At 37.7% G+C, this 24,599-nt stretch overlaps 1 protein-coding gene across 4 annotated transcripts in view; it reads right to left on the bottom strand.

Moving 5' to 3' along the window:
• The window catches only part of MAP3K20 (mitogen-activated protein kinase kinase kinase 20), a 188,198-nt gene that overhangs the window by 75,308 nt on the left and 88,291 nt on the right, over positions 1 to 24,599 (bottom strand). For all 4 annotated transcript variants that reach the window (XM_040475410.1, XM_040475411.1, XM_040475409.1 and 1 more), the window contains 5 exons: positions 22,893 to 22,980; positions 8,809 to 8,910; positions 4,372 to 4,437; positions 565 to 593; positions 305 to 442 (listed from right to left, as the gene is read on the bottom strand). In XM_040475410.1, coding sequence (XP_040331344.1) covers positions 305 to 442; positions 565 to 593; positions 4,372 to 4,437; positions 8,809 to 8,910; positions 22,893 to 22,980 — 423 coding nt within the window. The remainder of the gene's footprint in view (positions 1 to 304; positions 443 to 564; positions 594 to 4,371; positions 4,438 to 8,808; positions 8,911 to 22,892; positions 22,981 to 24,599) is intronic.

Raw genomic sequence — 24,599 nt, 5'->3', positions numbered from 1 at the left:
ACAGACATTGCACAGTCACATGTCCAGCCCAGGACAGCACTCTTCCCAGGAGTGCGTCAGGCCCGATGTGACTTCAGGGTCCATCCAATTCGCTGTTTGGAAGCAGCACTGGTTTCTTCTCAACACAGGACACAATAAAAGTGATCACAGGAAACGTCCCCGAGACTGGATCGGCCACTGCTCCAGGCATCCCACCAGGAAACGGCATCACTGCCGTAAAGCTGTGTTAAATTGCTGTATCCCCCAATGTAGGTGTTTGCTTTTTGTATTTCCTTGGGCAACAAAAGATGAGAAATGAACTCACCACACCATAGGAATACGTGTCACAAGTTTCAGACACAGGGAGACTCTGGATAACTTCTGGGGCCATCCATGGGAAAGTTCCAACCAAGGACATGTGTGTTGTATGGTTATGGAACCGAGAGGCACCAAAATCGCATATCTGAGAAGAGAGAAACAAGTATCAACCTTCTACTACTGATGAATAAAAGAATTATCAGTCACAAAAACCTACATCTGAAGTTTAGAAATACTTTTGAAGAAAATTAAAAGAAACAGTCCTACCTTCAATACCCCATCAGCAGCTATAACAACTAAAAAAAAAAGAAAGAAAAATTATGATAATCATCTAATTTGAGTCATCTTATACTGAAAGAAAAAACTGCCATAAACTTCTATCTTCCATATAGCACGTGAAAGGTAAAACTGAAGTATTTACTACATTGAAGATTTTGCAAAAAGCTGACATTAAAACAAAACCAAAAAACGAATTCCTTGAGCTGCTGATTAAAGGTTTTCAAAACATTTGTTTAAACCAAATGTCATACTGTCCAGTAAACAGGGCATGCATTAATAGTTGTAGAGAGAACCAAACTTTTTACTTGGGTTCTGCCACTAGACTGCCAGCATGATATTGAGGAAGGCATCAGCACTATCACTTCATGGTATATAGTTTTTGCTCTCAACTGAAGAGTGATTTTCTTATAGGCAGGGACAAAATTCATTCATTCACTCTTTCACACATTCATTCACTTAACAAATATTTGCCGAGCACCTACTATGGGCAAGGCCACGTACTATGTTCTGGAAGAGGAAGATGAGCAAGACTGGCTTGTCTCTGCTTCTGTGGAGCTTACCCTCTAATGGGAGAGACCCTGAAACCATGATCTATAATCAAGTGGGATGACACCTGAAGCTAATATAATACCATATGTTAATCATGCTGGAGTTAAAATGTTTAATTTAAAATGTATATAATTAAGTGGGATAAATTCTATGATGAGAGATACACAGAGATTGCCTCAGAACCAAAGAGCAGGGGTATCTACGTCTAAGGAAGTCGGAGAGAAGTTTTTGGAAGAAATGGTGCTTACACGAAGACCTGCAGAACAAGTTGGGATTAAGCAGACAGAGGAGCACCGCAGGGGGAAAGCACATTCTTAGAAAAAAGAGCCTTGCAGAAGGTCAGGAGCAGAGGGAAAGGCACGCAGCTTTGGAAGGCAGGGGCCTGGTCTGGAAGAGTCTTTGTGAGACGTGGAAGGCCACTGAACAATTTTAACCAGAGAACTGAAATGGTCAAATGTGCGGAGGGGAGAGCATATGGGAGAACAGAACTGGAGGCAAGGAGATCACTGTGCACACAAGCGGTTGTAGGATGCCTGTACAAAGGCCGCGGCATACCACAGGAGAGACGTGGACCGAGTCAAGGCACATTTAGGAGGCAGAATCAGCTGGGCTTAAATGATGAGACGCAGGGCGGGGAGGGAGGACTCAAGGATGAAATCAAATAAAGAGGCAATACAGTACAATGGTTACAACAGGAGCTCTGCACTCAAACTGTCCCTTTTTATCTCATTTCTAGGTTAGGCAATTGGTACTGCCATTCACAGAGAAAGGGAATGCGGGAATAAGTTTTTAGTGGGTAGAGAGGTGAAAAGATCAACGTGAACACAATACATGTTCGAGTCATACGAATATCTGTGCGGCCACTCCCAAAAAGCAGACAGACATGTGATTCTGAGGCTGAGGTCTGTTAAGAGCATTAATACACAGATGGGACTTTTATGGCAGTGGGTGAATAAGAGCATAAGAGGCAAGGAGGCCCAAGGCAGACCTTGAAGAACTGTTCTGGTATTTCTTTTGTCAGCCACACAGAGCCCTCAACATGGTATCTGATCAATGCTTACTAGCTGTTACTAATGACCTTGATAAGTGGGAAAAATACTCTTTGCATGAGATAGCCTAAGGATAAATGTGATATCTTATACAAGCTATAAGTTTAAAAAATATATATACCATACACATATATATATATACATATACATACATATATATATATATATATATAGTTAAATGCCACATTCAGTTACTCTTTAAAATACCTCTATTACTTTTTTCTCATAAGATTAGCAAGTGCTTAAATTTTTTTTTTTCAACGTTTATTTATTTTTGGGACAGAGAGAGACAGAGCATGAACGGGGGAGGGGGAGAGAGAGAAGGAGACACAGAATCGGAAACAGGCTCCAGGCTCTGAGCCATCAGCCCAGAGCCCGACGCGGGGCTCGAACTCACGGACCGCGAGATCGTGACCTGGCTGAAGTCGGATGCTTAACCGACTGCGCCACCCAGGCGCCCCAACAAGTGCTTAATTAAAAAAAAAACAAAATTATAAAAAGGTATAACATAGAAGATAAAAGAGTCTTGTTATTCCCTGTTTCAGAAAAAAATTGCTAAAACTTAGGTCAATATTGTTGCAATGTGTATGTTGTTTTCCCATCAAGTAACTGCAAAAATTGTGACTGGTGAAAATCAGGACAGTCTCCGTTATTAGTTTCAAATCCAAAATTTAATCACTGTCATCTCATGATATGTTCAGGATATACTGATAAAGCAGATTTAAAAAAAAATAGAAGTCAAATAACTTGTTAGCATGAAATTCTGAGCATGAACTAAAAATCTATGGGCGTAAGACTCTGATATGTCCTACTGGATTGAAATGATTTCCTAACAACTTCCTGTTAGCCAACTCCTCTCAAAAGTACTTAGCTCTAGGAAGTTTGTCTGTGAGGAGCCAAAGGATAAGAGGATAAGAGATGACCTAGACAAAGGAAAGAACAGTCAGGGTCAAGCCTGGGGTACAACCCGGACTACTGATGAGTGGCAGCTGCCAAGAACTTCCCTTTCTCCACCGCAACAACCCTCACAGTCCTGGAGTCCCAACAAGGGCACCTGGCCCATCCCCTGCGTCTGTCTCTTCCTCCAACTACCCATTGCAAGGATCGCCCTTGTAGCATATACCCATTTTAACTACAGTGATTTAAAGATTTTTAAAAAATTAAATAGTTCTCCCTACTTAGAAGAATCATTTGGAAAGCATGTAAATAATTAAAGCATGCAAATGGATTGACAGCAAGATTTTTTCTTTTTAGTAACAAGCTCTAAGGTTTACTTCAGCTGGTGTGGGCCAGCTAAATAATCCCACTCCCTCCTTTATCCATTAGCTTCCAAGTGATGTAACAGAAGAAGCATTCTGTTACTTAAAGGTAATAATGTCTAATCCTGCCAGTCATTTTTAAATGCTCACTTTCTCTTTTTTTATATTTATTTTTTTATTTTTCAGAGAGAGTCGGGGAGGGGCAGAGGGAGAGAAAATCTCAAGCAGCTCCTATTGAATGTAAAGCCCGACATGGGGCTCCATCCCACAACCCTGGGATCATGACCTCAGCTGAAATCAAGAGTCTGATGCTCAACCGGCTGAACCATCCAGGTACCCCTACTCACTTTCTAAATTATAAAATATAGGATCATAAATAAACTTTGAAGAGTACAGAAGAAAAGAAGAAAAAGAAAGCCTTTGCTTTCCAAACTCTGAAATGTGTTGATCATTTTTGGGCACTACTCCAGGTAATATGACGAACATCAAAAGTTTACACCAAATAATTCAGAAGTAACAAGAACAAAACTCAAAACTGCTAGTACAGAGAACCATCTAAAAATAGAAGACTAGAAGTGTATGACTACATGCTTTGATCCAGCAACATCTCTTTTAGAAAATTATTCTAGGGAAATAATTAAGGATGTGTTGAAAATTTTTGCTGAGAAGTATCAAGCTCAACATTTTCTATCATAGAAAAAAATGTAAACAACCCCAAATGTCCACATTCTGTGCTATTCATACAATGGAATACTATGCAGCTTCTTAAAATAAAATAACGAATTTTGATATTTACAAACACTGGAAAGATTTTCATGGTATCAGTGACGGGTTAAAACATCAGGGTACAAAAGATCTGAAAAGCATGAGCCTATCTCTATAGCAAGGTGCATGGATTTCATAATAAAATAGGTAAATAAAAACATATGCTACATTACCATTTCTTGACTTGAGATCTCTGTGAATCACTTTGACAGGAGCCTCCATATGTAAATAGTGCATTCCTTTTCATACAAGAAGAAAGGCCCATTAATATCATTTTTCAACACTGCATCAGTATTAGCTATTTTCAAACATCAGTATGTCATATTTTTGCAGAGGATTCAACAGCAGAAACTAAATTCATGTGTTCTGTTCTTACATGATTGATAGAGACAGGGTATGTCTACGTTAGGAAAATTTGTATGCTAAGGAAAGTTTATGTGCTTTAGTCTCTTAGAAGCTGGAGTTTGATTGTGGGTAAAGCCAGCTTCTTACAATACCTAATAAGGAAACCTTAATTTTCTGGAGTCTGCACAAAAATAGCACAGTTACAACCGGAAGAAGTGTTCCAATGACTAAGGTATTCCACTACCAGTTGCCTTCTAAATCAGCCAAAGTTCTGACCCAGGTTTTCAGTTTTCATCTGGATTTCTGCAGCTTGATTTATTTTCTCAGTACTCACTCTAATAAGCCCCTGGGAGTGCTGGTGGGGTACGGGTGGGGAGAACTGGTTTGATTCATTAGTTGTGGTTGATAAAAGATTTTATGATCCTCAGATACAGAAACTTACAGGAGTTGCAAAATATTTTATTCTTTTTACAAGGATGAATCTTCAGGATAATCTAGATTTAAATGCACTCCAAAATTCTCTCCAACATATTTAGAATGTAAATCAAGTTACTTCAGTAAACTGAATGTATATATAAAAAGTATAGTTTTATTATTTTGAATAAAAAATTATACATTACTGTTTTAAATCAGACTTTAAAAGATATATACTTCACAGTTATCCTCTTGGTAGTGACTCTTTTTCTGTATTTATGTACTATCTACCTTCTTAGAATAAAGAATAACATTTTCTATTGAAATATAGTATTTCCTTTCCCTTTTCTTCACAAATTGTCTTCTAAGTAATGGATGAAACAGCTTCCCCACCACCACAATCAAACAAGCTCCTTTTGTTAATGAATTATCCATTTACACATAATAAGTAGGCTTTGGTTCTGAGTATATAGAAAATTTCAATTTTATTAAGGCTAATTTTTAAAGTAATCTATTATTTTTCTATCATTCTGATTGTTAAATATTGAAGAGCCATGCAAGAACAAAGAAAATTTAAAAATTTAAACTCCTGCATTATACAGATATTACTGAAAAGAGTCAGGGTGACAGAAGTCTCAGTAATTTAAGCAATCTCACACAAGACAGAGCTAGAATACAGGAGAGTGTTCTTCTAACATGACATTCTACATATTACAAACTAAAAATTCAATAGCTACCATTTGGATAACTTTTAATCATTTTTAGGACTGGATGTCATACCTCTGTCTCGCTTCAAGAACCAAATTCAGGTAGAATCCGTTTAATTACAATTAGAGGCAGGGCTAGATAGTTTTTATACCTGCTGACAAGTAATGGTTTCAAAACACAACACAAAAGCTTTAAATATAGGCATTTTCTTCCTTATGGCAGGTATTTTGAGAAAAAATATTATAAGTTGTTTGTGTATAATGTATAACGTACATTTACAGGATACTCAGTGTGTATACACATAGCAGTAATCACAATCATATAAAATTCTCTTTCATTTGGTTTTACAGAGCCATCCATACTTCTGCCTTATTTTTATGACAGACAATGAAGAAGGCTGAAAAACGCCAACATCAGTTTTAAGATTTGGGTTCCCAAAGAAGTGACTGGTGTCATCTGGGGGAGATTCGGAATCAGGGAGGACCATTACCAGACTGGATCCAGGTTCACCTGTTTTAACCGTTCCCTTGACACACTGGTGAGTGACCTACAGCAGTTCAGACCTACTTGCTGGTCCGCCCTCCATTTCCCTTCCCACTCAGAGAGAAGAGAGGCTTTTTTCTTTTCTTTTTTTTTTGCTTTTTGGCTTTGAGGAGGTATTCTGTCAGCAGTAATGTTAAGCAATGCCTACTTCAAAATGCATGAATCAACTCTTATTTGAATAGAATTATTCATTCTTTGATTTCTCAACATCTTGTTGCTTCGATGTCTTCGATCGTGGTCAAACTGAAAGATACATGGCTGGATTTGAAACGGAATCAATAAAAATCAAGGTTCCTTTCACTCTCCGAGTTCTGTGCAGAGCTTTACCAGACAGAGCTGAAGTCATTCTGAAAGCACTGATTTCTTCTTCCTTTTATAGGCCATTTTAAATATTAAGCATTACTTGGGACTATAAATAAACAAGTTTCTTCTCTGCCTCATTCTTCTCACCTGAGGCCAAACACGTTAGAACTTGCCTTTTAGAGCAATTCGCCAGCCATGAAAATGTGATGTCATTACTCTGCAGTCTGGCATGCAGTCCCCGTCTACTCATTCCCTCCATCCCTACTCTGTCCCTGGAGTTCCAGTCTACTACTTAATTAGCCCTGCTCTTTCTCTTCTTTGTCCTTCTGACACCCAGTGCCAGCCGTCTTGAGAAACCCCAGCGATGACTGAGCTGATCTGGAGCCAAGGGACTTGCCCCTCAGACAAGGACCGTGCAGGGAAAGGGCCGGAGGGAAGAGGTTCACAGGCTGAGGGCCAGGGAAGCTTAAGTGGCACGTGCACAGCAGGAAGCGGAGTGACTGATGTCAGTTGATTTGTTTGCTGTCTATCCATCCTAAGTGCCATTAAGTAATAACATGGGTGTAATTGGCTGAGCACCCTAAATGCAGATGTCTGTAAGGTGAAGTGCTTTAAGCCAGAGACTGCCTGTATATGCGTTTACATTTATGTGAGTGTGTTTCCACAATGCTTCCGGTGGTTCTCCGAAATAGCACACCACCCTGCTTACAAACAGGCGGTTCCCGTGTACTGGTGACACATACAGGAGTGACTATGATGTTACAGGAAAATGTCTTTAAGAATGCCAAAATTTAAGGCTGATTTTGAAATGCCTGATGCATGAATACACAATTAAGTTAATTAACATAGCCAAAGCCTTAGGCACACCATCCTAAACACAGAGCTTGTTATTCTTATAAGGTAATGAAGTATGGTTCAGCAGCAGCATTTTGCATGAAATTAAAAAAAAAACTTTTTTTCTTCACTTTCCCTATTTGAAGAATTTGGCAGTGTTGATGAAACTTAAAACTGACAAGATAATTCCCCAAAGGAAAGACTACTACTTTTGGAAGTCACTGTGTGACTTCCCAGTGAAAGCAAAGTATGAGTTGCTCTCCTTACTGAGTGCTAAATATCCTTTTATTTGCTTTGTAAAGAGATGCTTATAGAGCTTAGACTAGCGAGATGCAAAGAAGTGAAGTGCCTGGCTAAAATCTGGACACCCTTACTTTCTAGGGGTTGCTAGAATACAAGTGTAACTATCAGCATTCATTATTTAGATTAAGTTGTTTCCAAAGCAACTTTGACAGTTATAAATAAAATTCAGAGACCTTCAGTTAGGAAAATGGAAAAGAAAAGATAAAAATAAACGGAATTTAAATTGCTTTAGAAAGCATTAGTCTATGCAGGAATTTATGAGGGAAAAAGAACTGGGCACCTTGTTTAGGGGTTTTGGGTATTAAAAATATTTCATTTCCAAGGATGACTTCCAAGTTTACATTAAATATAAAATAAAATCCGAATTGCTTTCACATGGCAGGACAAATAAAACTTTTTTTTTTGAAAGTGGTTACTATTTTTAGCATATTATTATGTACACAAAATGAGTAGAACTAATCCCACAATAAATCACGTTTTCTGGATACTAAGTCTGAGTGGAGTCTTGCAGAACAACAGAATTACGATCTTTCCATTTAATGTGTTGATCAAGCAAGCTGGTCAATTACAATGTCACAAAACGTGGCATAAATGGCTGCCCTGGAGCCACATATTTTGTTAGGACTTGGTTTTAGGGAAAGAAATAAAGTAAAGAGAGAAAAAGAATGCAGGAGTGGAAAGGCAGGGACTTAAAATATCTATACAAAAGAGGGGGGGGTAGGGAGAGAGGGAGGGAGAGGGAGGGAGGGAGGGAGGGAGGGAGGGAGGGAGAGAGAGACACACAAACCAAAAATCCTGACTGTTAACTATAGAGAACAAAAAGATGGCTGCTGGGGGGGTGGGGGTGATGGGTGAAACAGGTGAAGAGGATTAAGGAGTGCACTTGTCCTGATGAGCACTGAGTAATGTAGAGAATTGTTGAATCACTATATTGTACACCTGAAGTGAATGTAACACTGTATGTTAAATAACTATACTTGAATTAAAATATGAAATACAATGAAAATATCTGTACAGAAAGTTGCAGAACTCCTGGTACTTTTAGTCTGAAAAAGAAACATCTAAAGACACAGAAGAACAAATCTTCTGCCTTAAGTCACCACATCAAGATGGGAAAACGTGCCCCACCAATTCTGTGAGAACACAGGAAGCTTTGTTACCTTTGGCTACATCAGTGGCCCAGGTCATAATGTGATCCATGTCCATCTCTTCACTTCTGTTACTATTAATGTAATCATAGAGTGATCCCAGAGAAGCATATTCTAGTTTCAAAGGAAAGACAAGCATATAATTAAAATCCAGGTGCATTTCAGAAATAAGACTGTGTACCCATGAAAGGATTTAACAAAGGACATTAAAAGCACATAAGGACCGTTCCATGCTGAGGTTTCTTAAAGTTAATACCATCCTGAAAAGAAATTTGTCAAAGACAAGACCACTGACAGAACGAATACTAGAACTTCAACTGAGGCCGAAATCAAACGCCACTTGGATGGAGCTGAGAAACACAAAGAGGTGTCGGAAGAATGGATCTGAAACAAAGGCAGGCGTGTATGTATTTCTTTTAACAACTGTCATTCTTATGAGAGAGAGAGAGAGGAAGATTAAATTCATAAGAGCATCTGTGTGACAAGGTAAACAAATCAATCCCTGTTGCATCAGGATTTAGAAGAGCCCTCAAAATTTAAGCACACACACACAAACCTTTGAGATATAAAAATGGCTTTGAGATATAAATTACCTACCATGAAGTTCGCCTACTGTATGTGTACAATTGGGTGATTTTTGGTAAATTGACAGAGCTGGGCAACCACCACCCAACCCAATGTTAGAACCTTTCCATCATTCCAAGGGGCTCCCTTGTGCCCCTTTGCAGTTAAGCTCCGCTCTCAGCCCCAGCCCTACGTACGGTCTGATTTCTTGCTCTACAAATATACCCTTTCTGCACATTTCATGTAAATGGAACCATACAACATGTGGCCTTTTGTGTCTGACTTTTTTCTCTTAACATGATTCTGAGGCTCATTCATGCTGTACTCTATTCCTTTTTATTGTTGAATAATAACAATTCATTGAGTGGATCTACCACAATTATTTTTATTCATTCACCAGTTAATAGATATTTGGGCTATTCCTGATTTTTGGCTATTATGAATAGTGTCCTATCAACATCTGTGTACATGCCTTTGTAAGGAAGTATGTTTTCATTTCTCTTGGGTAGATTCCTAGGAGAGGAATTGCTGGGGTATATAGTAAGTTTATGTTCAACTTTTTAAGAAACTATCAAACTGCTTTCCAAAGAGGCTGTATCATTTTATACTCCCACTAGCACTCTATGAGGGTTTCAGTTTCTCCACATCCTTGTTAACACTTGGTATTGTCGGTGTTTTTAATTATAGCCATTTTAGTATATAATTCCAGTGGCATCTCATATTGTTAACTGCATCTTCCTAGTGACTAATAAAGTTGAACATCTTTTCAAGTGCCTATTAGCCCCTAGTATATGTTCTTAGGCAAAATGTCTATTTGAATAGTTTTCCCGCTTTAAAATTAGGTTTATTAATATTGAATTTTAGGAGTCCCTTGTTTATTCCGGAAGCAAGTCCTTTATCAGATTTATGATTTTAAACATCTTCTCCGAGTCTGTAACTTGTCTTTTCATTCCCTTAACAGCATCTTTCAAAGACCAAAAATTCTTAATTTTGATGAAGTCAAATATATCATTTTTCTCTTTTATGGATTGTGCTTTTGGTGTCATATCTCAGAACTCTGCCCAACCCAAAAGTATATAGATTTTCTCCTGTTTTTCTTGTGAGAGTTCTACAGTTTTAGCTCTTCCACTTAGGTCTATCACCCATTTTGGGTTCATTTTTGTGTGTGGTTTAAGGGGAGGATTTAAGATAATTTTTTTTGCATGTGGACTTCTAACTGTCCTGGCACGATTTGTTGAAAAGACTACCTTTAATTTTTTTTTTATGTTTGTTTATTTTTGAAGGAGAGAGATACAGAGAGTGAGCAGGGAGGGGCAGAGAGAGAGAGGGAGACACAGAATCCAAAGCAGGCTCCAGGCTCTGAGCTGTCAGCAGAGTCCGACGTGGGGCTCGAACTTACAAACCGCAAGATCATGACCTGAGGTGAAGTCAGACGCTTAACCGACTGAGCCACCCAGGCGTCCTGAAGAGACTATCTTTTACCCATTGTCTTGGCACCTTTGTTGAAAATAAATTAACAATCAATGTAGGATTTTTTCCCCTAAATTCTTAATTTTGTTACATTGGCTATATGCCTATCCTTGTGCTGATACTACACCTATTCTTGTGCTATATTGCTGATTACTACAGACTTATAGTAAGTATTGATATGACATAGTCTAAGTCTTCAACCCTAGTTCTTTAAAACTCTAGGTCTTTTGCATTTCTTATGTGAATTTTAGAATCACCTTGTAATGTCTTATTTAAAAAAATGTGCTGGGATTTAGATATGAATCATTTTTGAATTCATAAAATCAATTTGGGGGGCACGTGGGTGGCTCAGTTGGTTAAGTGTCTAACTTTGGGTTCAGCTCATGATCTCACAGTTCTTGAGTTCTAGCCAGGCTCTGCGCTGGCAGCTCAGAGCCTGGAGCCTGCTTTGGATTCTGTGTCTCCCTCTCTCTCTGCCCCTCCCCTGCTCACGCTCCCTCTCTCAAAAATTAATAAACATTAAAAAATTTTTTTAATAATAAATCAATTTGGGGGAGAATTGCCATCTTGACAATAATGAGTCTTCCAAACTATGAACATGTAATATTTCTTCTCCATATTATTTAGATCTATAGTTTCTCTCAGCAATATTTTATACTTTTCATGGTAAAAATCTTATACTTCTTTACTAAATTTATCCTCAACTATTTTATTCTTTTTGATACTGTGAATGAAATTATTTTTTTCTTTTTAAGATTTTATTTTTAAGCAATCTCTACACCCAACGTAGGGGTCAAACTTACAACCCCAAGATCAAGAGTTGTATGCTCTAACCAACTGAGCCAGCCAGGCACCCTGAATTAAATTGTTTCTTAATTTCATTTTTAGACTGTTCATTCTCGATATATAGAAATACAACTGATTTTTTTACATTAATCTTGGATCCTTGTGACCTTGCTTATGAGCTTTGGTAGATTTTGTGGATTCCTTGGGATTTTCTACACACAAGATCATGTCATATGAGATACTTTTACTTCTTCCTTTCCAGTATAGACTCCTTTATTTTTCTTATCTAATTGTACTGGCTAGAACCTCCAGTATAATGCTGAATAGATGTGGCAAGAGTGGAACCTCACTACCCTGTCCCCAGTCTTACGAAAAGAGCATTCAATTTCGTAATTGCCTTACATTAATTGATTTCAGATGTTAAACTGTGCATTAATTACATTAATTGATTTCACATGTTAAACCAACAGTGCATTTTGGGGATAAATTCCATTTGGTATATAATGGTATATAATTCTTTTTATAGGTGGTTGGATTCAGTTTGCTAATACAGATCTTCCTTGACTTACAATGGGGTTACATCTCAATAAGCCCATCATAAACTGAAAATATGGTTAAGCTGAAAATGCATTTAGTACACCTAACCTACCAAACATCAATGCTTAGCCTAGCTCACCTTAAACATGCTCAGAACACTTAGATTACTCTATAGCTGACCAAAATTATCTAACACAGAGCCTATTTTATAATAAAGAGTTGAATATCTCATGTAATTTATTGAATACTGTGCTGAAAGTGAAATGCAGAATGGTTCTATGGGCAAAGAATGCTTGTAGGTGTAGTGGTTGTTCACCCTTGTGATCGTGTATCTGAGCTCTGGTTCACTGCCACTGTTGCCCAGCATCACAACCGAGTACCGTACCACAAACCACTGGCTCAAGAAAAGATCAAAATTCAAAATCTGAAGTACTGTTTCTGCTGAATGCATATTTCTTTTGTACCACTGTAAAGTCAAAAAATTGTAACTTTGAACCATTGTAAGTTGGGGACCTTCTGTACGCAGTTACGAATTTTTGCATCTATGTCCATGAGGGATACTGATCTATAGTTTTCTTATTGCGTTTTTGTCTGGCTTTGGTATTGGGATAATACTGGCATTACGGAATGAGTTAGCAAGTGTTCCTTCTTTCTCTATTTTCTGAAACAGTATGGGAAGGATTGGTGTTATTTTTTATATAAACATTTGATAGAATACACCATTAAAATCATTTGGGTTTGGGCTTTTCCTTATGGAAACATTTTAAATTACTAATTCTAATTTCTTTGTTATAGGTCTGTTTAGATTTTCTGTTTCCTCTTGAGTCCATTTTCATAACTTGTATCTTTATAGGAATTTGTTTATTATATCTAAATTACCAAATTTGTTGACATAAAGTTGGTCAACTTCAAGTTTCTGTCGAGGCCATAGTATCCTCTCCTTCATTTCTGATTTTGCTAATATGTACATTCTCCCTTTTCTCTTGGTCAATGTAGCTACTGGTTTGTCAGTTTCACTGATCTTTTCAAAGACCAAATTTGTAGTTTCATTGATTCTACTCTATTATTTTTCTGTTTTCTAGTTTATCATGTTCTGCTCTCATCTTTATTACTTCCTTTCTTTGGCTTATTTTGGGTTTATTTGGTTCTTTTTTGTGGTTTCTTAAGATTGAAGTTTAGATGATCAATTTTGGGCTTTTTTTGACTTAGGTGTTTAAAGCTATAAATTTCCCTCTAAGTATTACTTTACCTGCCTCCTATGATTTTGTTATGTTGCATTTTTCATTTACTCTGTCCAAAATATTTTAAAGTCCATTGTGATTTCCTCTTTGACTCACTGAGTATTTAGAAGTGTGTTGTTTAATTTCCAAATATTTGGGGTTTTTTCAGATTTCTTTCTTGTGTTGATTTCTAACTTAATTCTACTATAGTGGAGAACATAAATTGCATTCTTACAATCCTTTTAGATGTATCGAGATTTATTTCATAGCGTCACTTATGCTGTATCCTGGAGAATGTTCCACATGTACTTAAAAAGAATGTGTATTTTTTGTTAAGTGGTGTGTTCTATGTATGGTGACTTAGATAGAATTGATGGAGAGTGTCAAGTCTTCTAGATCCTTGCTATTTTCCATCTAGCTGTCCTATAAATTATTGAGAGTAGGGTAGTGAAATCAAATATTGCTGAATTGCCTATTTATCCTTTACATTTTGTCAGTTTTTGCTTCTTGTACTTTGTGGACCTGTTGTTAGGTGTGTATATATTTCAGGTGCTCTATCTTTCTAGTGGGATGATCCTTTTATCATTATGAAATGACCCTATTCATCTCTATTTCTTCTCTTAAGTCTATTTTGTCTGAAATTAATGTAGTTACTCCAATTCTCTCATGGTTAGTGTTTGCATGATAGGTCTTTTTCCATCCATTTACTTTCAACGTTTCTGTGTCTTTGAATCTAAAATGTGTCTCTTGTAGAGGCGCCTGAGTGGCTCAGTCAAACATCCAGCTCTCAATTTTGGCACAGGTTGTGATCTCATGGTCATGAGATCAAGCCCTGCATTGGGACCCATGTTGAGTGCAGAACCTGCTTGGGATTTTCTCTCTCCCTCTCTCTCTGCACCAACCCCTGCTCATGCTTTCTCTCTCTTTCAAATAAACATTAAAAAATAAAATAAAATGTGTCTCTTATAGACAACATATTGTTGGATCTTGCTCTTTTGAATCCAGTCTGACAATCTCTGTCTTTTGACTAGAAAGTTTAGACCATTCACACTTAATGTAATTATTGATATGGCTGGATTTGATTTTGCCATATTGTTTTTTACATGTCTCCCATCCTTCTCAGTCATCTTCTCTTCCTTTACTGCCCTCTTCTATGTTAATATTTTTTATTTATAATTTAATTCCTCAGTTGATTTTTTTCCTATATTTCACGAGTGGACTTTCTTCATGGTAGCTAAAGGGAATATAAAATACATCTTAATTTAGCACAACCTATTTCAACACTAAATTCTAGTAAAATAAACTGTTCTCTAATACAGCTCCATTCCCTCCCTCATTTTTATGCTATTACTGTAAAATATATCTATATTTTTTAAGTAAGCAAAACAGCAAAAAAAAATAATTTTTAATTATTGCTTCATGCAACTTTATGTGTTTAAGGATGTTACAAGAAGAAATAAGAACAAATACACACATGGAGTGTTTTAGAGTAACCCACATATTTATCATTTCCAGTGCCCTTTATTTCTCCTTGAATTACTATCTGTTGTCATTTTCTTTTAGCCTGAAGGACTTCTTTTAGTATTTCTTGTATGGCAGAACTAATAACAAATTCTCTCATCCTTTATTCAAGCACATCTTTGCTTTGTTTTCATTTTTATTTTTTACTTATTTTTTTAAATGTTTGTTTATTTTTGAGATAGAGAGAGACAGTGTGAGCAGGGGAGGGGCAGAGAGAGAGGAAGACACAGAAGCAGAAGTAGGCTCCAGGCTCTGAGCTGTTAGCACAGAGCCTGGTGTGAGGCTCGAACTCACGAACCGTGAGATCATGAACTGAGCCAAAGTCGGACACTTAACTGACTGAGCCACCCAGGTGCCCCATCTTTGTTTTCATTTTTAAAGGATAATTTTTGCTGGATGTAATTTTTTCTTTCAGCATTTTCAATGTCTACTGTTTCTGGCCTTTATTGTTGTAGATGAGAAGTTGCCATTAATCTTATTGTTATTCCCTTAGAGGTGAGAAGTTGTTTTTATTTACTACTTCCAAGGGTTTCACTTTGTCTTTAACAATCTAGTTTGTGTCTAGGTATGGGTTCTTTTGAATCTATCCTACTTAGAGTTCACTGAGCTTCTCCAGTACATAGGTGAATGCGTTATATCAAATTCAGTTTTTCTGGCCATTATTTCTTCAACTATTTTTCTGGTTTTTTTCCATTTTCTACTCCTCTTCTCTTTCTGCTACTATTACACATTAGTACACCTGATGTCGTCCATAGGTCTCTGAGGTTCTGTTCATCCTTACACAAATTTTTTCTCTTTTTCATACTGGACAGTTTCTATTGGCCCAGTTTTAAGTTCACTGATTTTTTTTCTTTGCTATCTCAAATGTGCTATTCAGTCACTCTACATTATTTTTCATTTTAATTATGGTCCTTTTCAATCCAGACTTTCCATGGGGTCCTATTAAAAAAAATTCTATTTACTTAATGAGATTCTTTGTTGTTTCATTCACTGTTTTAATTTTAATTCTTTAAATAGTTTCCTTTAGTTCTCTGAACATACTGATCCTTTGAAATCTTTGTATGTTAAATCCGAAATCTTAGGATACTTAGAAACTACTTCCATTCATGGCCTTTCTTCCTGAATATAGATCAAATATTTCTGTCTCTTTATAAGTCTAGTTACTTTTCTTAAAATTTGGACAGTTTAGATGATGTACTGGAGCAATTCTGGATTCTGACTTCCCCCTTAAAAGTTGTTATTGATGTTTTGTTTATTAACTTGCTTGGGTTAAATTTATGATATCTTTCTTTCCTACAGTATGCCCTCTGGTGATGTCTATGCTTATTTGTTGGTTTTGTTTTTTTATCTTGTTTTTATTTCTAAGTTTGGCCTTTTACAGGGATTGTCATATATCTCCATAGATTAATGATCAGACAGTGGTTATACAGAAATTATGCTTAAATATCTTGGGCTGATGGATCTGTATGTAAGAAGTAGGAGGACATTCAAAATTCACTGTAGCTTTTACTGTACACGAGACCTTTTTTGTCTCCTCTTTGTATTTTCATAGGCTCGGAGCCCATTAGGAAGGAGTATGTGTATAGCGTGGGCCCTCCTCAGTCTCTTTTCTGCATATGTATGGCCTCACTCAGGTATATATTTGCTCCAATCACAACCTTCTATTCAGGCTAGTAGGGCTGTGGGCCCTCCCTGTTCATGTGCCACCAGGACCATCACTGACAATGCTGCTGGGATGGAGGCATTACCCATGTTCCAATCTAGTGAGCACACTTCCACTGTGGCAAAAAAAAGCTGCCAATCCTCATGGCCTGCCCTTTGTGTGGACCGAGCTGGTGTGAGGGTGGGATAAGAAGAACGAGAACAACTGTAGGCTAGAGTACTACTGATTCCCACTATTATTGTCTCAAATTCAGCAATTTTTCAAATATAAACACTTCTGAGATTGTTGTCAATTTGGTCAATTTCCAGAGCGCCAAAAATTTTGTCCAGATTCACAGATGCTTTTGGGGAGAGGATTTGCTAACTTCCTAATTCATTTGTAGCTGGCAGTCTCTCCCAGAAAATTCCACTTTATATTAAAGGCCAATTTGGAGAAAGGCTGGGCCTTATTTTGGGAGGCTGAGAATTATCCCATTCCAACTTTAATGATTTATAATAAGTATCAATATCATAATGATAGCGTCTAGAATATCAACAAATGGCTTTTTAAAATTTGTGAAGATATAAGGTAGGAACAATACTTTGAAACTAAAGTTAATTCACACAAGTAAATATATGTTATCATAAAAAATTATTCCTTGGGGCACCTGGGTGGCTCAGTCAGTTAAGCATCTGATTTTGGCTCAGGTCATGATCTCGTGGTTCACAAGTTCGAGCCCCACGTTGGGCTCTGTGCTGACAGTTCAGAGCCTGGAGCCTGCTTTGGATTCTGTGTCTCCCTCTCTCTCTGTCCCTCCCCCCCTTGTGTGCTTGTGTGCATTTGCTTGCGTGCGCGCTCTCTCTCTCTCAAAAATAAACATTAAAAAAAACCGTTAAAAAAATATATGTATTTGTCGTCTTCCTGTTTCTGAAACACAGCTCCAAAAACCCATGGAATTTTCTAAGCAATAAGAGTAATGGGAGTATCTTTTGTTATATTTGGTCTTTGTCCTTGGTTCCTCAAATAGCTCCAGAGCCATCCAGGTAAAAAGAGTGTCTTGTTATTCATAACAAACCCCTTTTCACCACATCTGAGTTTATGTTAATGAAGTGACTTTTGGAAAGCCCCTAAGGATAAAGGCTATTTGCCAGGAGAAACAACCAAGAGACTAGAATCCACCCCTCCCCCCTCCCCCAGTACACATGTACCTCTGCAGAGGGGACAGGGCTGGAGGTTGAACATCCCCAATGCCAGTGCTTTAATCAACCATGCCTGTGTAATAAAACTTATATAAAAATCCAATAAGATGGGGTTGAGAGAGCTTCCAGATGGGTGGAGAGGAACATATCCACATTCTGGGAAGACTCACCCCAAACTCCAAAGGGACAGAAACTCCTGTACTCAGAACCCTTCTGGACTTCACTCTATGTATCTCTTCATCTGACTTTTCATTTTTGCCCTTTAATATCCTTTGTAATAAATCAGTAATCTAGTAAGTAAACTGTTTTTTCCTGAGTTCCAGTATTTAATCAAATCCAAGGAGGGCATAGTAGGAACCTCCTATTTATAGCTAGAGGTCAGAAGTACAGGTGACAACCTGAATTTGAAAATGGCATCTCTTGTGGAGGGAAGGCACTCTTGTGGGATTGGCCCTAACCTGTGGTATCTGACGCTATCTCCAGGTAGATCATGTTAGAATGGAGTTAAAGTGTGGAATACCCAGCTGGTGACGCAGAATCTGTTGCTGTGAAGTATAGTAACTGGGAGTGGAGGGGACATACAGCAAGGCATTTTCATCTCCAATGGGATGTGCACTGAAAACTAGGCTAAGATACTTGAAAAATGGATTCAGATAATGAAACAAACATGGATGTAGAAGATACATAATTGAAATTGTTTCATGAATGTGAGGGTGCAAGAAAGGCAGCACTATTATTTCATATAAAATGTGATCTTTAAATATGTGGGTAAGAAGACATAGTTCTTTCATCCTTTTGGTCTTCTCATTAGAAATTAAGTGCTCGCCAATACACATGTGATTATATGCTTTATAAACCACTTCACTTCTCCCTAGAACACAGTTTATTAGACTTTGGTATAAAGTATTTGTTTTAATTCTTTTTTAAAAAAAGATCATTAAGAACCATATTAAGCAAACATCTCCTTTTTATTTTTTCTTTTCTTTTTTTTTTAATTTGAGAGAGTGCACGCATGCAAGCAGGGGAGAGGGGCAAAGGGAAAGAGAGAGAGAATCTCAAGCAGTCTCCACGCTCAGTGTGGAGCCTAATGTGGGGCTTGATCCCACGATTCTGGGATCATGACCTGAGCAGAAACCAAGAGTCAGCCGTTTAACCAACTAAGGCACCCAAGAGCTCCTCCTTTTGATTTCTAAGGCAATTTTTCCCTTTTAGTTTTAATGGCAATGATAGCTGGTTCTGAAAAATGTAAACATATAGTCAGTCTTGTTAAAACAAACACCATTACCTCAAAATCTCTTTGTAATAAAATATTACCAAGACCAAGCTTAGTTTGGATTATAATAGAACAAACGAATTTAGGTAAATGTCTGGAATTTGTTTTAACAAGACATGACATTTGTTTCTAATTGGCTAATGAGAAGAGACCAACACAATATCAAAGCATGCAAATTAGATGTGTCTGTGCCTAAAATAAATCAAGATCAAGTTCAAGTTCAAGGAAGTGAGATCAGGCACTAAAAAATTAGTATGTTTTCCATGCTTGAGTTGAATGAGAATTTGGGCCTGTTGAAGAATCATGTAGAACTAGTATCCTCCTCTCTCCTCTCTTCGAGTAGTAAAAGAGGTCATGTAGAATCGGTAACAAACTTAAGAGGTGACAGCAGCCCTAGACACAAAGATTTAATTCCCTAGGCCTCTGAAACCCTCAACCACCTTCCCCTGGAGTCCTGGGACCCAGCCTGCCTCCAGGTACTTTGTGCAGCTTCCTCTCCAATGTGGCTACAAAAGAACTACATGACCTAGTATCTAACAATCCCACCTTCCTCCCCAGGGGTTATCTCACCATTACACTCTGAATCATCAAGTATGTGTGTAAATACCTATCAAGAAAACAAAAATAAAAGAATGGGAGTAGTACAGAATTAAGAGGTTTCCAAAGATCAAAGAAAAGGTGACCCATTACTGTATCTTTTCTTTTGACTTTGTAGTCTGAGTTTTAGTCACTCCATTCTTTTTTTTTTTTAATTTTTTTTGACGTTTATTTATTTTTGAGACAGAGAGAGACAGAGCACGAACGGGGGAGGGGCAGAGAGAGAGGGAGACACAGAATCAGAAACAGGCTCCAGGCTCTGAGCCATCAGCCCAGAGCCTGACGTGGGGCTCGAACTCACAGACTGCGAGATCGTGACCTGAGCTGAAGTCGGACGCTCAACCGACTGAGCCACCCAGGCGCCCCTAGTCACTCCATTTCTTTGTAGGTCTGGGGGAAAGAGGCCCACTTCCCCTCCAAGGGAAATAAAGTGGCAGTTGCCTCTAGAATTCTTCCTTGCGTCCCCCTATAAGCAGGTTTTTTAAGTCTGTGATGAAAAGTTTCAGGACACACACACACACACACACACACACACACACTCCCACCAAGAAATCATCTATTCTAGTCCCTTCATTCACATGGGAGAAAACTGAGACATAGATCATCAGAGATCCATCAATGGAGCTTTGGCAGAATCATGACAAGACCTCACATCTCCCAATTCCAATACTAGTGTCCATTCTATTCCAACACTCCGACAAATCATTCTTTCAAGTCCTCCGTATGAGTGACAACAGCTGCTTGCTGCAACAACCTTTTCTGTTAACAAACTCAAGTGGAATGGATTCAAGTTTCCCCTCTCAGAACCCCAACATCTGAGAAATCTGACAGAGTTCAAAACAGGGGGAGCCAGCTAAGCTGGATGATCAAGGTCTATGTGCCTGTTTGTCTCTCTGTTCTCTCTTCACCTCCCCATATTAAGACTTATTTGTGCTCATTTCAAGAGGCAGAATAGCTGTTATCATCCCCAACCCATCTGATCTCCCCAACTAGGCTCAGTTGGCAAATAGACCGCTACCCACGCACAGAACATGGCTTGATCTTTAAGCTACAGGTCATTTGAGAAGTTCACGTTTATTTGGTGGATACTTGTAAACAATCAAAATTAGTATTTCTAGAAACAAAAATAATCTTATCAAATTAATACACTTTAAAACACCAAAACTTGGCTAAGAAGTGTCTTTAATAATCAACCTCACAGGTCAATAAAAGAGCCACAAATACACAATTTACTATTACCTGACAATTGTGAAATTTGTGTGGTTTTAAAGAAATGTTTAATGTTAACAGTTGCTTATTACTGGCTCTACAGAGAAACAGACATGGATCTAAAAAGAGCTAATCAATTATAACCAAAGATGTGGGGCAGGTCTAGGTATGAGCACGGAATGCTAGAGGGGTGCATGAAATAAAGGACCAGCTAGTCCATTAAAAAAAAAAAAAACTAACTAAATAAAATCCAACTTACTCATCCAACTCCTTGGATCCTTTCTTCCTCTTTTGGATGAGAAGACCCGAGGTGAGTATGCTGGCTAACAATGAATGTGTTTCACATCCTCCTTGGGACTCAGAATAAACTCTTAGAAAAAGGAATTCACACCAGGACTCAAGTCCCTTTTTCTATTCCTCATCCTCACCTTGAGAAGCTACAAAACTTCATAAATAGTCCACTGAGTTCATTAAAGCTAATGTCTTCCACTCAAAAGTATTAAACGTCAAGGGTACAAGACAAGAAGCACAGTATCTAATCTATCTCTAATCTAATAGTATCTAATAGCATAGTATTAGCATAGTATCTAATCTAATCTCTTTGGAGCGCCATGCTTTATCTGCTAGGTAAGAATAATTTAAGTCACAAACGAGGAACAGAAAACTGGATTCAGATTTTAAAGGTAAACCCAACTAGTTAAAAGTAAATATGATGGACTAGGGAGCGGGGAACAATATGGTACCTGGGACAGGACAAGGTTTAACTTTAGTCAGAAATATGACGTAAGTTAAATGTGGTTTACACCCTAACACTGTAACTCATTCTTGGGTATGCAGGTTAATAGGAAAGAGCAGAAACTGCCACATTACCCCATTTTAGGCATAGACCTAAATACATATAGCTAAATAGGGATAAAATTCCCTCCATGTAAGAACTTAGGTAAAAATGCTATTTATCAGAGTAAGAGCCTGTTAAACTGCTTGCTACTCAAAGACAGAAGTTACAGAACTATATCCCTTGGATGGGAAGAACTGGTGCCCTGAGCCGTCTAGAGCCCAGGCTGCATTTAAGAAGAGGCGCTTCTGTAGAAGGTCAATCTGAGAAATTTAGTGGATCTACCACTAGCTGGATGACCTTGGGAAAGGTACTTAAGTTAGAGTTTTAGTTTCTTATTTATGAAATAGAAATTACTTTACCTATCTTATGGGGTTACTGTAAGTGTTAGATGAGAGCGTTTATAAGAAAGTACTGAATCCAAACCTTTTTATTAAGGGTTATTTTGGTTATTACTTTCTGTAAAGAAAATTATAGGTGTTACCACTATAGCAGAAGAAGACAGGGTTAATCTGTTAAGGTTTCTTGTTGGTTTTGTTTTAATCAAAGAACAGCCATGATAAAGAACGTGACCAAAGTCATTTATTATAAAATTGAATGTTATACTTATTATAGACCTAAAGCTGCTTATTGGATTGTACACATATGAGCACAAAGTATTAAAAACATGGGTCTTTGTTTTTATATGGCAACATTTTCTGTGTGCTCCTTTCTGGAAAGGGTATTCCCATCAGTTATAAACTGCTGCTCCAAATGTGATAATTTAGATCAAGGTCATTACCAACCCCGATGACCAAACCTGAAAAATATTATTCTCACGTCAGAGACCTTGAGGAAAGAATGCTCTAAAGGGATTAAAATACCTTGCAAAGAATTACAACATGAACAGCTCAAGAAATCTTAATTTGTAAAAGGTCACGGAGTTACAAAAAACATTGCTCATTTCAGCTAATTAAATGAAATTTTAGTTAAACGGCACCTTTAAATATTGGTATTGCAGCTGCGAGTGCATTTAAATAGCATTTACGCAGATATAATTAGCACAATTAAACATGGGTAGAAGTGGAAACACCATTCTTAATTATATTGATATAATCAGCTTTATTAATGCTTTATAGCAACAGAAGTGACATCTGACAGTAGCACACAATTCATGACTGAACCTAATATTAAGCATTTTAGCATATTAAGGAATCTAAAGCTAGGTAATTGGGGAAAGAAAAGTCAAATGATTCGTGCCTACCTGTGACGATACCATAGTTCGGAGGTTCAAGAATTACTCCATAAAACTGGATGATGTTTCTGTGACTGAGGACACTGAGTATTTCTGCCTGTACAAAAATCAAATACAAAGTTACATAAAATTTCACCTTTATAAAAGTCTCATAAAATAGGTTTCCTATTCAATTTCCTTTAACATACATTTACAAAGATATATGTGTGCTCAACAAGTATGGGATGCTGATAGAACTCTGTCTTAGCAGTTGTCTTGAAAGTTTAAGGATTTAAAAAAAGTTTGTTTTAATGTTTATTTTATTTGTGAGAGAGACACAACACACACACGCGCGCGCAGAGTGTGAGCGGGGGAGGGGCAGAGAAAGAGGGAGACAGAATCTGAAGCAGGCTCCAGGCTCTGAGCTGTCAGCACAGAGCCCGACGCGGAGCTCGAACTCATGAACCGTGAGATCATGACCTGAGCCTGAGTCGGACGGTTAACCGACTGAGCCACCCAAGTGCCCAAGTTTAAGAATTTCTATTGAAACTTCCTAAAAATGTAAAAAGGAAATGGGGTTGAAGTGGCAACAACAGAACTGCTCCCTAGCAGGCCAGCATGACTGATAGTGGAGGAGGAGGACGAAGTGGCGAAATACCATATTTATTTACAGAAAGCCCTCTTCCTAAGAGTTGAATGGGTGTTTTCTGCATCACGTCTTCTGAGAGACTCAAGACGGACCTTCTATTGGCTGGGTGAAGAATCATGACAAAATTAAGGGAGGACTTCTTAACTATTACTGAAATAGATTCAAGTAATAGCCATTTATATTATCTAATCGTTCAAATGTATTATCGCTCTTTGCTATATGCAGCAAGGTGCTGTAAAGGATGTAAGGGTGGATTCCTGACCTTCAGCAGTGATTTGATAGGGAAGCCATACTTTACATTTGAAATGTATTAAACATTAGCAAACTCTACTGCAGAGTGACTCTACTCTGCAGAGTTACTCTACTGCAGAGTAATAAAATTTTAATAAATTTTATTAAACTTAATTTTAATGAAAAAACAAAGCTACTTCTGCTAATGTCTGTAGACGAACATTTTCTAAATTAACTAAATCACATGGAGTTACCAGTTTTATGGAGATAAAATATTGCTAATCAGGAATTATAATACAGTTAGATATAAAATCACTTAAGTATGAAAACATTTAATATTTTTAAATGAAAAGCATGTTATTGGCAGTAAGTAAATAGGAGATTCATAATTCCCCATGCCAGAAAGGGTATCATCAAGAATGTAAGCAATTAATTGGGGCACCTGGGTGGCTCAGTCGATCTGGCTTCAGCTTAGGTCATGATCTCATGGTCTGTGAGTTCGAGCCCCACATCGGGCTCTGTGCTGACAGCTCAGAGCCTAGAGCCTGCTTTGGATTCTGTGTCTCCCTCTCTCTCTCTGCTCCTTCCCTGCTCACAGTCTCACTCTCTCGAAAAACAAACATTAAAAAAATAAAAAAGAATGTAAGCAATTAAGGAAAAATGGACAAGGGTTGGTTAGAAAGAGGACTCCCCTTTGGGAATCTGCACAATGTAAGTTGGCGTTATTTGTTATAAATTTCTGTCATAGGATAAGAATTGAGATTTCATTAAAATCAGAACTAGGCACAAAAGAGAAATTTAAGGGCTGCCATGAGGTCAATATGGAATCAAGAGAAGGGAAAATTATTATCAACTGG

Source organism: Herpailurus yagouaroundi, unplaced genomic scaffold (assembly GCF_014898765.1).
Source record: "Herpailurus yagouaroundi ecotype Mexico unplaced genomic scaffold, PumYag 140, whole genome shotgun sequence".
Taxonomy (NCBI): domain Eukaryota; kingdom Metazoa; phylum Chordata; class Mammalia; order Carnivora; family Felidae; genus Herpailurus; species Herpailurus yagouaroundi.
Note: the sequence above shows the minus strand (reverse complement) of the source record. Positions and strands in the feature narration are given on the sequence as shown.